Raw genomic sequence first — 16725 nt, 5'->3', positions numbered from 1 at the left:
CCAGAAAGACCTTCGGGAATGCGATTGGTCATGTCCTCATTGCCCCACTGATACGCAAGCCAGTCTGTGGAGTTTGTGTAACTCTCTGGCCTGTGTGTTGAGTTCAGTTCTCTCTGTTCAGATTACCGTCCCATAAATAATCATTGGCCTTACTATTGCAGTGTATATCGAAAGTAGTATCTTTGGGCTGCAGCACCATTTTTTTCCTGCTATGGATCTGCAAGTATCAAAGCCCTCGTAGCTTTCCGACAAGTGTTTCCGATATGCGACTTCCAGACTGATTTTTGGTCTAGCGTAATTCCCAAATATTTGACCTCTGTTTCTCGTTTTACCTCTGCATCATGTAACCTTATGGCTCTCAGATGTTCAAGCTTACGTTTCCTAGTGAACAGTACTATGGTGGTTTTGGCTGGATTGATACGCAGTCCCACCTTCCTGCACCAGGTACTAGTAACCCTTAGCCCAGTTTGGATTCCACCACATAGGGTATCCTCATATTTACAGATGAAAACAATGTCGTCCGCGTAGACCTGGACCGGTATTCCAGTATTTGTTAGCACTTCTAGGAGGTCGTCCATTACCATACTCCACATAAGCGGCGATGATAACTCACCCTGTGGACAACCTTGAGTAGCATTCATGACAATAGAATTTCTACCTGTGGGTACTTTTATTTGCCTACTCTCTAGCATTTTGACCATCCAGAAAGCCAGGGTATTTCCCACTCGCACTCCCACTCAGGCTACCTTGTATCTCTGTGTGCGATGTGTTGTCGAATGCTCCTTCGATATCCAAAAACCCACAAAGTGCTATTTGTTTTGTTTATATTGCATCCCGTAGTACATCCGTCAGCTGATACAGAGGAGTTTCAGTTGATCGTCCAGCTCGGTAAGCGTGTTGACACTGACGTAGGGGATTACGGTTTAGAAGGTTAATTTTAACATAGTTGTATATGACCTTCTCCACCATTTTGAGTACGAACGATATTAGGCAAATTGATCTGAAAGATTTAGGGTGAAAAGGATCCTTTTTACCGGCTTCGGAATAAAGGCCACTTTTGCCCGTCTCCATGCCCTTGGTATATATTCCAGGGCTATGCTACCCCTTGCTGCCCACAGTAGAGACTCTAAAATGTTTTCTAGGCCTCTCTGGATTAGTGCTATGAAAATGCCATCTACTCAGTGGTTTCAGTGGTTTGAAAGTTCCCGTTTACCCTTGCTTCTGAGCTACCTCTTGTGCTAGTTTCCAGTTCTTTTTTCTTCCCCTGCCTGCCACCGTGGGGTAGCACCCCGGGAAATGAGAAGCAGGTAGACCCTCTCCTCCTCATTTTTGTTAAATGTCCCATCTTCCTTCTTCAAACAGACGATATTGCCCCGTCTTTGGTTACAGCTTTGTAAAGCCTGGTTGCTTCTGTGGTTTGTTCGATCCCTTCACAGAATTCCCTGAAGCTGTTCCGTTTTGCTTCCCTGATCATGTTGCTATACGCAGTCAGTGCATTTTTGTACCTCGGGCAGTCCCCGGTTGAAAAGTTTTCGTAACTCTGTTCTCATTTTGGCTAAGTTCCTATTCCACCATGGTACATCACTTATGACTCAACTATTTTAAGCGAACGGCTGACCTCATATGCGTCAATGACAACTGTGTTGAGGTTTTCCACCACTGTGCCTAGTTACAGTTCGGTCTTGATGTCATCGCCTCCTTGAAGGTGAGCATGTTGTTGCTCAGGTGTGTTGCATAGGAATCTCAATCCGTTCTCCTGGAATTCCTTATTCTTTTCATTTCGGAGTTACGGCAAGACAGACTGTATTGCGGTTGGAATTGAGAGGACAATATGTAATGAGATGAGGTAAAAAAGTCATTCTGTGTGGCCGGAGACGACCAAGAACTCTCCCTATAAAAATTAAAAAAGTAAAGAAAGTTAGTGAAATTGCCTATGAATTTTCGTCCGCAAATACTCAAGCTCCATCGAACTGTCGACACGCGTTTACTTGACTCTAAGCTAGCCAGACTTGGAAATGAGGGGGGGGGTCCTTTGAACACTTCGATTCCTTACGTGTCGGGTTACAAGTCTTCACGTGTCGGAAACCTGCAAACCAACCAACCTCGCCAACTTTTGTTTTAGGTTTTGGGATAGCTCTCCCCTCTTGGTCGTCTCCGGCCCCTCAGGATCGAAAGGCATATCCTATTATGTCATTACAACTAGTAGATATTCCAATGGATGGCGGCTGGATGAAGAACTTGGATTATCACTTGCAATTCTTACAGCCCGTTCGCTGCAATCCCGACGGATTCGGTGACGCTGTCGAAAGCTTTCTTGAAATCAATGAAGAGTAGATGGAGAGGTGAATTAAACTGCGCATTGCTTCACAAGGATCTATACTGGGTTAATATGGTCAGCAGAGAAAGATCCAGAGGGAAAATTTGCCTACTTTCTGTCCAAGATGTCTAATAATAGGTCATTTAAAATGAAGGAAAAAAATATGTGCTATTTATTTTGAATAGACGAATATGGATGTTTTATGCAAGATTGGATCATATGCTCCATATTGCAGTTAGCTTATTGTATCCTACCACAGTTCATTCCATTAGGTGAACTTGATCAAACTCTTCTTCAAGGTATATTGCTGAGTTTTCAGCCTGACAGTATGGTCAGTTCAGTAAGACCTACTATTTCCATGTACTAGCAAGTACACCGATGATTGAAGAATGTTTGATCTTATATAATTGCAAAAGACAAATAAAACCACTTACATTTTGTCGTCCCATTTTCTAGTGTTGGCCAATGGCAACCCGAGATTTCTTATCAAAATTTTTCCGGGGCCGCAAGGTCGTATAATTTCAATGTTGTTCTTCCTTCTTTTTTCGTCTTACATGCCGGTCCCATTATTTCTCTCTTACTCACCCATCACATTTGTCAAAAATCTCGCTCATTAGAATGTCATTCAACGGACGATAAGTGAGCGGAGAGTTGTTTCCTCGAGTGCCAGAAACCGAGTTCGAGTTTTTATCAATTATTTGAAGAGAAACCCAGACTTGCTTGAGCACATTTACTTTTATTCTGTCTGCATTTTTTTGCACTTAGTTACGTCACGCGCTAGTCGGCAAACCACTCGTGAATAAGCAAACAGCAAAAAGCTCCCGAGAACAGGTTCCTTGGTCTTCCGGTCGCTGTTTTTCCACCCTCTGTTTTCTACTATGCAACCATTGGCTTGCTCGACAGTTCTCGCAGCAGTCGCACGTAACTCCTTTCGCCGTCTATCCGCATCCAGGACTATCTCAACGACAGGAGTAATGTCACAAATTAAGGTGAGTAGCTTGTTCGGTTCACTTGAGACTGAATTGTATTGATTGAGTGGCGAGAAAATCGCGAATTATGTAATTCGCGATGGGAATGGTCATCGTGCTCTTCTGATGATTTTATGTGTTTTGCAGGTGGGAGACAAACTGCCCAGTGCAGAACTCTTTGAGGACTCACCGGCAAACAAAATCAATGTCGCGGAGCTTGCATCGAACAAAAAGGTCCTGATTTTTGGTGTTCCTGGCGCCTACACCCCTGGCTGCTCTAAGGTAACTTCAATTTTTCATGTAATTGTCATATCTCGTCATGACGCACGCATGTTGGGTTTCACTTTCCTCTTGTTTGTGTTTCAATTTAATTGGCCCCTTCCAGGAAGTACTTGTTTCCCGGGCTTTGTCCCTAAACAATTTAAAGTGTTTGCTTTGTGTCTTGTTATTCCCTTGGCGGGGGATTGTTCGTTCTCAAAAATTGGGTTTGTTGTTCACTGTATGCCATTTGGCATGAGGAAACACGTCGCAGAACAACTGGTTTCGTGATTCGTTTCTAATTAACATTTGTCCTTGAATTTCTGCATTTTTTACCATCTACGCAGGGCGTTTTTGCACAATTTTCATTAGTTTTTCAATTGCACTTGTCAGTACGTAGGAAATTCGATTTCCACACACACTTTTTGCAGTGTCACTGTGGTGTGTAATTAAAACAAGTTAATCCGGAAATAGTCTGGAGGCCGCGTTATCATTCATTAACATATCTAATGCCTATCAAATGTTCTAACCCCTTCCTATTCTCGAGGGAAATATCTTGTGATAGGCTTTGGTCGATTGTCTGAGATCAATAATTCAAAACATGCAAAATCGGCTCATTTAAGTATCGATTTAAGCACCAAACGCTGCCAGGTAGCTTTAATATACGTAGCATTGCAGTTAGTTATATATACACACACGAGGGTTTCTAGTTAAACTGGTAGAAGAACGTACTTAAATTTTGATGAGTAGGATTCGCGAAGTAATACACCAAGAGAATGGTGTGTAAATGTTGAACACGAATAACTTCCCATTCTTGAGCTATTTCTTGGTATCCATATGCAAGGATAAAACGAGCGTATTGTGATTAATTTATTGTGACAATATCGACCAGAGGACTTAGTAAGGATGAGTAGCTTATAGGGAGTTTCCTTTGAACTGGTTTTCCAATATTCTTGGCAACTTAATAAATATTTAACTAGTACCCTTTGAGTTGAAGAGTTTCTGGTAATATTTTCTAATTCTGCTTGTTTTGATGTGATAGCATGTTTGGGATTGGTTTCCCTATGCAATATGGTTCTTTACTTGTCTTGATGTCTTTTTTGTCTCATGAATTAAAAACATTTCGCTACTGTTGGACTTTTTGAATTTTCTCATTCTCATTCTTTATGTCATGTTTAAAATGCTTTGATCAATAAGCTCTCCCTCAGTGATTTTTTCTTGGTATACATCCAAGATTTCTGACGAGTGATGTCTTAGAACCCCTATCCTATACATACTGTATAGAATACAATACGATAAGGGAGCTAAAAAAATACTTAATAAAAAGTATGCGCCAAGACACTTGTCCAAACGCTCTTTTCTATATTCAAAGCCCCTGTTAGGGCTACATGCACCTGCGTTTAGCCACCTAGATATCTAGCCGCGCGACTAAACACTTTCTAATTTAATATGCAACCGCGCATACTTATACGCAATAGACTTTAACAAAATTTCAAACGCAGTGATTGAATAAAGAGCTGCAGCTAGCCGACAACTTGGCTATACGCACTAGGCGTTTGTAATGCACGGCTAATCGCCAGTTGAAAAGGAGAAATCAGGAGTTTTAAAGCAAAGGCAGTAGCAGGATTTAGAGGATCTATATGGGGGGAAGAAATGACAAAAGAGAGAAAAGAAATACTTGGCCGTGTTCACTGATAACGATAGTGAGGCACACAATTGATTAAATCACAAGATAAAGACAATAAATATTTGTTTTTACTTACCTCAGAGTTTTTACTCATTCCTCCTCAGGTTTGATACCGTCTCGAAATTGTGTATCTTGTCGTCTGATAGTTTCAGATAATCTGCAGTCATCAAATGACGCAACACGGATTCTCACATAACCGAAAAATGTTTCCTTGTGTTTTCTCAATTCTTGAAAACAAATTGCAAATTGACCAGATTCTGGACGTGCTTGGAGTAAAGGATGAGACCAATATTTCTTCCTTTCCTCTCATCCTTTTAAACGGTAGCATAAATAGATAGCACCAGTTAACTTAGTCGCACTCATTTCGTTTGTGAACAGAATTTTTCGGTAGCCCAATTGTTCAATTTACGCTAGTCATTTCGATCGCGACACCCAACTCTTAAAAAGTGATGATGATGGGAAAATTTAAATTTTCAACTCTACCCCGGGAAAGAGAGTGGATGAGGAGGACATGAAGAAGAAAGAAGAAGGCCCCTCCTTTCAAATCCCTTTGAAGAATTATAACGGCTTCTCTCTTCAAAAGTAATGGCCCCTTAAAATGGGGCTATTTTCGAGTCAAAACTGTTGGGTTCAACTTCGAGCCCTAACCAAATAAGAGTAATAACGGAAATGAAGAAGAAAGAGGGATACCCCCTCTCTCAAACTCCGTTGGAAAATTGTGACGGTCAGCTCCATTTAAAAAGTTATGACATCAAAAATGAGGGGAGGGGGTTTGGTGTTCGTGTATACCATTAACTAATATAGCACAGGTAAAACAACCTGCTCTTTAACAGTAAGCAATTTTGATATAACGATGTTATGTGATAATTGCGTCCACTTCATTTGTCAATCATTGCTCGACAATCTAGCCACCCTATTACGCAGTTGGACAAACGCTAGTCATTGCAGTCGCGTTTTGGGGCAGCCAAAAAAAAGTTCGCCGCGGCGATCAACTGCCAAGGCGGTTAATCGCAAGTGCGTATGAGCCTTAACACTTATTCTCCTTGATATCTCGTGGAGCCGTCGTAGCGTTAGATTTTACGTCGCCGACATATCGGCAAACCCTTTGAATCCTTTTTCATTTTAGAGAACAAGGAGGACTCCGAGAAAGCTAAGTCTCATGAGTAGAGCACATGGAACCATGTAGTAGTCTTTGTTGGGGCGAAAAATCGGTGAACAATGAAAGCCGTTTGCGCAAAAGTTTTGTCTTAATACAACTCGCTTGAATTCCATAAAGCTGGACATTTTCGCGCCAAACTTTTGCAAAGCCTCTACAAAAGAATTGTTGGCTCATTGTCCGCCTTTGATGAATGAATTCTAGCGATATAATCCCTTTGATGCCAAAAAGAAAGATCACATTCGATTCCATCTGACGATTTTTTTGTTTTTGAAAAGGTGAACCTGGTAACTTCCATTGACATGACTGCCGTTTAGTTTCTAGTTTCGAGATCGTTGTCGTGGCAGTAGGAGTCTTCGACTATGATGACTTTGTAGGAAAATTTCATCATCCAGCCATTCCGGCATTTGAGTTTCATTAAGGACATGTTTTTTATCAGCTGTTTGTGTCATTACACCATTTTGAGTCGTCTTCTAACCAGGAAAAATAGAATTTGCCAAACGAACGTGCTTATACAAACCAAAAAGTTGGTAAGCATTGGCTACAGACCAATTTCACAACGTCATTGTATATTTTTGCGGCTTATAAACGAAATACTGTCGCCATTTTCCCCTAAATGGAACGTATCCCTCATCAATTCCGGTTCGCTGTACAATAGCATCTAAAACGTCCTAAAGAGGTTGCATTCTCTTTTCCTGTGCCGCTCTAGGGTGATCCACCCGTCGGTCATGCTCTCATTGTTCTCTTTCTCGATTTGTGACCTATCCACAACCACTTTCGCTTTCTGATTAGTACGTACACGGATATCTGGCCCGTACGCTGATTTAGTTTTTTGTTTGAGATTGTATCGAATCAAAGTTTACCAGGGAGCTGTCGAGTAACAGGGGCGTTCACTTTCTATGTGGTGTTTCCACGTAGCAAGGCAGAGAGAACATTTGCAGGAGACAACCTCAGTTTGATGTCGGATGTTATCGTTGATGAGGTAACTGAACCCTCAGATCTTGTGTAAAACAGATAGATTGTTAGTTAACTTGGTGGGTAGTTTTCATTTGATTATTCAGTCTGTAGTGATAATAAAGCCGTACTCACTTACAATGAAGATGTATTTTACTCACTGAGTAAAGTTACAATTTGGAAAATTGTATTCCCGCTTATTACCGGTTCTTAGCTGGCCGTTGCTTCCCGCACATCATTGTTACTCTGGGCGGCCAAAGATCGTAGACTACTGGACGGAATTTTCTGGTGAAGCCCTGGAACTGTTAGTTCGTACATTTCCAGGCCAGCGAATAGGACGATGAGTCAGAACCTTGTTTAGAGGGTATCTAGCCCCAGTCGGTAATAACCGAGGATACAATCAGCTGAACTTTAAACAGCTTTTCCCCATATAAATCTCCAAGCACAGGCGACACAATGACAAACAGCAGGAAAGCACTTCACAGAGTTATAGAAATTTACCGGAACTGCATTCCTTTCGGATATGTATAGCAATTCTGGAGACCCGTGGTTTTCATAACAAAAGTGAGCATGGAAGGGATATCGTGATATTAATTGCTAAAAATCAGGAGAATCCAATCTGCTCTGGGAGGTACCCATTTGACCAGATCTGTGACCAGTAAGATGCCTCGGAGTGGCGCCTTTTTTTCGGTACTTTGATTGATACTGATCATTTTGCGTCCCCTAAATAAATGGGTGGAGATTGCCACTTTCATCCAATGTAAAGTATGTGGATATGATCATGGCTCCTAAATTAAATTTTCTCTTGTTGGTGTTCATCAAGAAAGTGCCTTTCCACCACTCCTCTCTGTTCTTGTTATGGATACTGCCACACGGGGCATCCAACGTCCCGGGTCAGACTACATGGGTCCGAATGTTGGACATCAAAGCCCTACGGTCCTGGTAACATCCTAGACCAAGTATATTGCCTCGGGAACTTTGGGCATTCTCAACGCCCCATGCAAGTCGATTTTAAAGACGAACTTTACTGTGGGCTTTCTAAACAGGGCAGAGTTGAAAACCGGCTATAACACAGTATTCTTCACGGACGGATCAACGATCGTCTGTACAGTGGGTGTGGAGATTTTCTCAGATTCGCACATTGTAGCCGATTCGTAAGGTCTTTTAGGATTCGCCATTGTATATCAAGCGGGGGTACTGACGATACTGTACGCCTGTCGATGACTGGTTTAGAATCCGAACCTCAAGTGTGACATAGGCATTCTGATAAACAAGCCGGCATTTGGGCAGAAGCAGTGCAGGGACGCGCGGAAAAAATTAAAAAGGAAGTAGGTGGGACGACAGACTGGCTAGTCAGGGCTTTGCTCTCGATAGTCCCTCGGTGGGCATAGTTAAAGAGATCTTCGGAAATGCTATATGCTGGCTCCGAAATTCGAGGCTGGCCGGATTCGATTTCTTTGGCCCTTCTCACGGCTGCCATGGTCTTAGGAGTTTGTAGCATCAAAACGGGGCACCACAACGCTAATTAGACTCCTCGCAGAAACTACTGAAAACTAACTTCCTACCTGGATTACATTCTCCAAAAAAAAATATTTTTAACAGCAAAATTTAACTTAAAAACAATAGTATAGTAGGGGTGATGGCGATCACAAGCGGAAATTATAATTATAACTTGTTGTATTCTTCTAATCTCAAAAAATAATAAGCCAAGTTTCTTAACGTTTGACCTATTTTTTTACATTTTCAAAACATGTCATTAGTTTCCATTGCCTAACATTCGTGGATATTTCTGTGGAGCTTCTTCTTTTTCTTCGGCCTTTGTCCCGCTCACAACCGGGGTCGGTTCGTCGTGATAGGTTTCGCCATTTGGTTCAATCAAAAGCTTGATCTGGATGCAATCGCGAGGCTTTCAAATCCTTCTCCATAGTATCAAACAATCATAAAGTTCTTAACGAAAAAGGGAGATGAATTCAAGAAAAAAACACTTTATCAAGGACCATGGATGGAGCAGGGAACTCTCCAGAAAAAGATACACAACGAGATTCGTGGATCTCGTCCGTTCGCCATCCAAAGACGAATGTTACCGGGGCCAATAAAAGTTGGTGCTCGCAAGCATCGAAAAATTCCGGTCGGAATCACCTCCACATACATCTATTCCTCGACCTGTGTTGCGTATGCGGTAAAGACGTGAATCATGCGATCAGTTGATATAATGGTGAGCTTCGTCAGCCGGTCACCAAATCGGTCGACCTCTCTAATGGCAGAGATGGCCATGCCAACATCATATTGAGTGCGTGGGTCACCAAAATAGAGAACCCTTGCCCATTTCTCGACAGGACCGGGACCCATCCTGCCGCGTTGACTGAAGTAAACGCGCTAGTATTTTTCCGAGGCTTTGTCACCAGAGAGAAGTAGGATTTAAAAGAGTAGAGTAACTTCATCTATATTTATTTCTTTTCCTGACCTCACCATTTAATTTTTGTTTTACTGAGGATAATACACAATGCGTTGCATCAAATCCCTCTCTTACTTTATCTGGGCTTGAGACCAACATGCTATGTAAATTCAATTGAATTTATGATTTATAATTGCAAATTTTTGTGAAAGTCATTTAAGTTCAGAAGTGTAATTGTGTTCTCATATAAAATTCCTTGCATTTTATATCAATTTCAATTTCAGGAAATTGAGAAGAAACTTGCATTACAATAAGTTGAAAGGTGTTGGCCGAGGGGCCCATCTGAAGTGAAGTGGCTTCGGTCATGAAACCTTCTTTGAGCTTATCTTATCAGTATAACCCTCTAAAGGTTCATGCATCCAGAGATATCTTGAGGGAGATGTTTTCAGTCGGTTATTTGCGGGTGGCTCAAAGCATGAAGTTCGCATCGTTTAACTCGGGGTCTTTGTCACAGTTCAGTGCAAACTGTGTGAAAACTTCAAAATACCTATCTAAGGCTCATTAATCTTATATCCGGCGGCTCGTTCCTCTTCCTTGGTAGGTGTCAGTGGCCGCTCCGAGGATCCCAAGTTGGCCAGTCCAGTCGGCTAAGATCTTCAGAGCCAGCCCGTATCATTCACAAAGGGAAGTGGCTCTCCCACTCTGCAACAAGAAATTTCCCTAAAGTCTACAAAGAATCGTCTACCTAGTGTCCGTAGCCTGTCTCTAGCTAGCGGGCCAAATCCTCCTTGATTTGGCACAAGTGGTGATCCTTCGCCATTTGAAGTCAGCGGCTGCTAAGTAGTGCGAGTAGAGTCCACTCTTAACAGCTGCCAGGGTACACCAATGTGTCCACCGAGGAACTGCCAAGAACAGAGCCCCGTTTGGCCAGTCCGTCAGCCCATTTCCGTCTTTGTTCTTATAACTGGGAACCCAAAGGTGGGAGACCTTGTGTGTGTTAAAGTTTAAAAATGTTCTGCTTTTCACTTGTTCCAGAATCCATAGCTGATTCTATTCTAGGGTAACATTTTCGCTATATTGGGATACTTTGTATATATATTACGAAACTCGTAGTTAGCCGAGGTAATACAGGGGCTGTAAGGGTCGATTTAAAGTACAGAATAGCGAATAGGTCTTTGCTCATTGCTGAGTGGGTAAGTTTTAGTGTGAAAGAAGTTTGTTGATGATTGAGCGAGTTTCATTTTACATTCATCACTTATGGATTGAGTTATTAAAAAATTATCCACTTAATCTTATAAATTTATTCCAAAATTCCAGACTCATCTCCCTGGTTACATCGAAAAGGCTGAGGAATTAAAAAAATGCTTGGGAATTGATGAAATCGCTTGTGTGTCCGTCAATGATCCATTCGTCATGTCAGCATGGGGGAAGGAACACGGAGCTGGTGGAAAAGTTCGGATGCTTGCTGATCCCGCTGCGAAATTCGCTAAAGCTTTGGATTTGACAGTCGACTTACCACCGCTGGGCGGAGTACGATCCAAACGTTTTTCAATGATCGTCGAAAACGGTGAAGTCAAGGAATTGAATGTGGAACCTGACGGTACTGGATTGAGCTGCTCACTTGCCGACAGATGGAAGAAGTAAATTGACCTCTCAACGTGAAATCTACTCAATGTCAATCGAATTTTTGTTATGAAAGAAACTGTTAAAGACATCGATCTGTATCGATCAATCATTTATGAGGAACTACGTAATTAGGGTAGTTATGACTAGGGAGCATAACTGAGGATAAAAATCACAATTATAGAGAGGGAATTCTATATCATATAATTATCTAGCAGATATTAACAATTACTAGCACTTAGTGTTATTATAGTGAGAAATGAGAGGAAGTTTTGAATTTCCTCTCGCAACCTTCGAGCCTTATGTACACGCAATCAAACTGAACAAAATTTAAGTTTATCGTTTCAATATTATAACTTTCAAAATTATGTTAATTAGACGTATACGTAGTCTGACTTCTCAGAATAAAGTAATCGAACACTTTCCCGAAACAAAAACAGAGTTTTATTTGACACGATAGCGAAAGAAAGGATTGGCCATCGCCTTCCTTCTATAGCTTCAAATTATATCTAGGATTTTATGTTTCTGCAAAAATTTGTATGCCCACTGATTGTGCTGCAGTCAAAGGCAGAATAGATGTTCTCGCTTTTTCCGGAACGTTTGATTCCGATTCTTGTAACCATGGAAAATCCTTAAAGAAGTTAAAAGCCGGATTTAAATTCATTGATTCAATTCTGGACGAATTTATCTGGTTGTACTAACCTGCAATGTTGCATTGTGACTCATTTTGACGAAAGCTGACTGTGTTGTGTGTAGTTGAATTTTAAACTTCACGTCCTGTGGAAGCTTGCCAAGTGTCGAAACCCGCTCAGAGAATTGCAACAATGATTTCCTAACGTCTTCTTCGAATCTAAGCAAGTATTTATCGTTTTCTCCTTTGGTTTCGTATAGGATGGGATTTTTTTCGTCGATTTCGAAAACGTAAGTTTCGTAGGTTTTGAACTCATTTTTGTATAAGATCACTTCCACCCGATATAGCTCGTTGTTGGTTTTTAGTTCTCTGGCTGACTGCAGGACTTTGAGAATGTAGTCATTCAATGGTGGGAATATAGAAACAAATATTGGTGAATTGTAGGCTTTTCTTTTCCGGAATATCCTCTTTGGATACACGGCACGAGTGTAAAGAATTGTATTGATGAAAATCTCCAAGATTTCTATAAAAATATCTGTAACTGAGAGAATTGGATGGTTTTATAGAATTGAGCAAAATTACTAAACAAAGCTTAATGAGGAAACGTTATTGCTGGCAACATTTTTTATACTAGCAATGAATCTCGTAGTAGTGCAACTTTTCACGAAAATACTTTTCTCATTTTTAGTAGAGACCATTCATTTATATGCTCTTCTTAGGGATAAAAGAAATAAGTGGCATTGACATATTCAGGTAGAGCAGCGGCAATTTTCATGTGAATCAAGAAGAAACCCCGTTTGCGGGGTAGAGAAAATGCAAATCGTTGGGAATAAAAAAAAACCAAAGGCACAGAGTCCGATGAGCCTGTAATGCATATTATGATTTCCTTTGGTTTTTCACCAATCACCATTTCCGTCTACATGAATGATCCTAGTCTGAGGTCTAGTGGACGCCTGATTTTCAGTTTCAGGCTATGCAGCAGTATCTTACCAAGGGTACAGCATGAAAAAAGTAGTGGAAAAACATCACTTGCAGTGCCTTTGTCACTATGGGGAGCAAATGTAAGCAAACATTGAAATCTTCTCCTTTTTCTTCGGCCTTTGTCCCGTTCACAAACGGGGTTGGTTCGTCATGATTGGATTTGCCATTTGGCCCTATCAAATGCCTGATCTGGATGCAATCTCAAGGCTTTTAAATCCCGATCCAGCGTATCAAGCCACAGTTTTTCCGGCCGTTACTAGCCCAACGCAACATCTTCGTCTCCATTACCCCAAGACGCCGTTGATTGTCTTTTCTAGAACCATAGAGAGCGGCAGGATGAACGACATTGCGGTAAATTTTAGATTTGACACGTTCGTTGATACGTCGATCATAAAAAACACCAGTTGTGGAACGCCACTTCATCCAGGTTGCGTTAATGCGTGAACCAATTTCATAGCGTAGTTCGCCATTGGCTGATAACGTTGACCCGAGGTATTTAAATCGCTCAGTTTTGAGCAGGTCACTGCCGCTGACAGTGATTGTGCCTGCTTCATGGGGATCGGTCGTCAAAAATTCAGATTAAATCTGAGATCGTGTTGCGTGAGGCGATCATGCCATTTCTGGGCAAGTTGTTCGAGATCATTTTTGCTATTGGATGCTAGGAAAACATCATCTGTATAAAGCAGTGGTGATAGGGCGCTTCCTTGATGAACACCAACAGAGACACGAAGCGGTTTTGATACACCCGCCACTCTTCGAACTTTACTTTTTGGATCGTGGTAGAGCAATTGAACCCAGTGCACGAGTTCTTCTGGCACGAAGTGTTATCGGAGAGCATACCAGATTAGTTCATGTGGCACACGGTCAAACGCTTTCTCTAGATTCAGAAATGCAATCTCACGGTGTTTCTCCATGAGTAACCGCGCAGGGTGTATTGCGTCAGTAATTCCACAGTTTTTGACAAATCCGGCTTGATTCATGGTTATTTCAACGATTTCGCGAATACGGTTGCCAAGAATGCGTTCAAAAATCTTCATAGTATGGGAAAGTAATCGAATCGGACGGTATTTTGAACATTCTGCTGGATTACCTTTCTTTTTCCATATTGGAACAGTCGTACTTTCTTGCCAGTCAGATGGTGTTCTATCTTCCTGAATAACTTGATTAAAGAATTCCTGTGGCTTTCCCCGATTTCATTCCTTTTATTGCCTCCTTGACTTTAGTTGCGCTGATAGGTAGAAAGGCTCCAAATGTCGAAGTGGAAGATGAGCAAATTCTTCAGTTCAAATCTGTTCGAAGTATTCTCGCCATCTATCCATCGCGGATCGACGGTTGGTAAGCAAAGTACCTTTCCTGTCATTAACGAAGCAGAAGTGTTCGATATACTATGTGCGTTCGTTTCGGCTTTTGGCAAGTCGATACAGATCTCGCTCGCCATCTCGAGTGTCCAGTTTATCGTAATGATATTTGTGATGGTCCGCTCGGGTGGCAGCGATCGCTTTCTTTGCTTCCCGGTTGGCATTCTAATAAATTTGTTTCGTTCGGACTAACTTACATACGTCCTGACGCCATCCATGCGTCAAGAACCCTTGCCCATTTCTCGACAAGACCGGGGCCCGTCCTGCTGCGTCGAGCGATGTGGACACCCTAGTATTTTTCCGAGGCTTATTACTCGATCCGATCATTTTGTTTCTAACGACATTGGAAGTATATTCTTGGTTGGCTTGTCGCGGGACCTGCCACCAAGAGAGTTCAGGTAAGATTTAGCATAGTGGAATAACTCCAATTATACTTTATTTATCTTTTTCCCTGGTTGCAGCATTTAAAACGAGGGTACTGTGTAGGCCGAATATCATTTCCATTTGTTGTGTTTAGATAGTGCTATGCGAAGGTGCCGCAGGGTAACTCACTGCTTGGTTGAGTGTAGGGCATTCACATAGTTTATTTTTCTTTTTTGTGTTGGTATCTCTTTATCTTATTGATATATAAAACAGAGAAAAAATCTTTGAACCGGACGCTTTAACGGTCAGGTCCAATATTTATATTTCCAACCGGTTTTGCAATTACTTCCGGAAATCCTTCGCTTGCAAGTGTGGGTCTCAGCAAGCCAGTCGAAATCCCTCGATGCTGATTCGCCCCTTTTCTTAATAGAAAGTTACGTAGCCTCGTAAACTTTATTGGACGAGATCGTTTCCACTGGGAGGTACACAGAAAACGTTGAATAAATGGGAAATCATCTGCTTCAAGTGCACTTTTCAGGCATCATCCGCGATCGCATCCCAGGACCGCCAACCGCCTACACCCTTCACTCAAGAGAGTGGACTTTGACATGCGAAATAGCGTCAATCGAGGTAGTAAAATGAGCATTTAATTCGTTCCATAGAAAGGTACAAATCTGCGGGACCAGACGATATCATTTCTGCTCTAGAAATAGAGACAATGGATGTCCTGGGTCTACATGTTTTCCGAGTATATGTTGTGGATGCTTGGCACACGTTTTTACTCCAATTGTAAATCAGTTGGATTCTACGAGTAGAGAAAGATCCACATATTGTTCGGACGGAAATCTATTGAGCAGGATGTATTAGGGGCTGTCTACAAGAAGGAGTCCTTCCTTTTTTCTTATGGCTCTTGGTCAAGTATACCTGGCTTCGACTCCTGGAAGAAAGGTCTTTGTGCAAGTATTTGTGGACAACTAATCACTATAATTATCGGCAACTTTGCCAGCACAGTATGTAATCGCTTGAACGGAAACTCTGCAGATAATCCACAGTTGGTGCCTTCGTAACGGACTCACTGTTAACGCTTTCTAGCGCTCAATGGACTAGTTATGTTTACTAGGAACATTAGGTGGGGCGTTTATACGCTACTCACTTTTGGGGAGTGGAAGTCCAGCTGGTGCGGACAGTTAAGTACTAAGTAATTAGAAGTACATCGGGACTCCAAGCTAACGTGGAAGGATCATATCTAAAAACAATATCAATGTAGATTACTCTGGCAATGCAGGGCTACGATAAGTAAAACCTGGTGGCTTTCACTATAATGCGTTTATTGGATGTACACATCCATAATAAAACCCATTTTGATGTACGAAATCTAGCTATTATAGAAGGGGACGGTTTATGAAAGAGTTTTATTTTAAAAATTATTATACAACCGAATGCTTTCCTTCAATATATTCCTCTCCCTTCGCCACACACCATTTCATTTGTTCTTTTTTGTAAGAGCATTTGGGAGCCCCGCTGATTTTCAGTTCACCTCTTTCATCGACTCTAATCGGGTTCCTTTTAAAGCAGACTTAATCTTCGTAAATAGAAAAAAGTCAGAGGGTGCTAAATCAGGCGGGTACGGCGCAAGTACGAGTACTGGAAGATGGTGCAAGATTCTTCCGCATTTCCGGTCATTTCTTACGAATTGGCTCTGGCAGTGTTGCCAAAATTTCAAATAGTAAGTTTGGTTTATAGTTTGAACCTTTGGAATCCATTCAATCTTCATGATGCCATTGATGTCGAAAAAAACGATTAGCATGTCTTTGAGGTTTGATTTCGACACCCTTCCTTTTTTTATTTTTGGCGTTACAGGAGTTTTCCATTGCATGGATCGCTGCTTTGTTTTAGCATCGCATTGGTTTATCCAGGTTTCTTCGTAAATGATGATGTTGTCCATCAATTCAGGCTCTTCTGAGAAGATCTGTTGATGTATGGGGTCAAAAGTCAAATTTATTGGGCCCGACTTCACATAGATTTTCTTCATGT

At 41.6% G+C, this 16725-nt stretch overlaps 1 protein-coding gene across 1 annotated transcript; it reads left to right on the top strand.

The window, feature by feature from the left end:
• Positions 1-2938: 2938 nt before the first annotated feature.
• On the top strand, positions 2939-11799 carry LOC119659932 (peroxiredoxin-5, mitochondrial). Its single transcript, XM_038068272.1, has 3 exons — positions 2939-3306; positions 3433-3567; positions 11053-11799. The coding sequence occupies exons 1-3, from the start codon at positions 3196-3198 to the stop codon at positions 11377-11379; spliced, it is 573 nt and encodes a 190-aa protein (XP_037924200.1). The 5' UTR covers positions 2939-3195; the 3' UTR covers positions 11380-11799.
• Positions 11800-16725: the final 4926 nt, after the last annotated feature.

This window comes from Hermetia illucens, chromosome 6 (genome assembly GCF_905115235.1).
Source record: "Hermetia illucens chromosome 6, iHerIll2.2.curated.20191125, whole genome shotgun sequence".
NCBI classification, from domain to species: Eukaryota; Metazoa; Arthropoda; class Insecta; order Diptera; family Stratiomyidae; genus Hermetia; species Hermetia illucens.
This window is presented reverse-complemented; position numbering and strand designations above follow the sequence as displayed.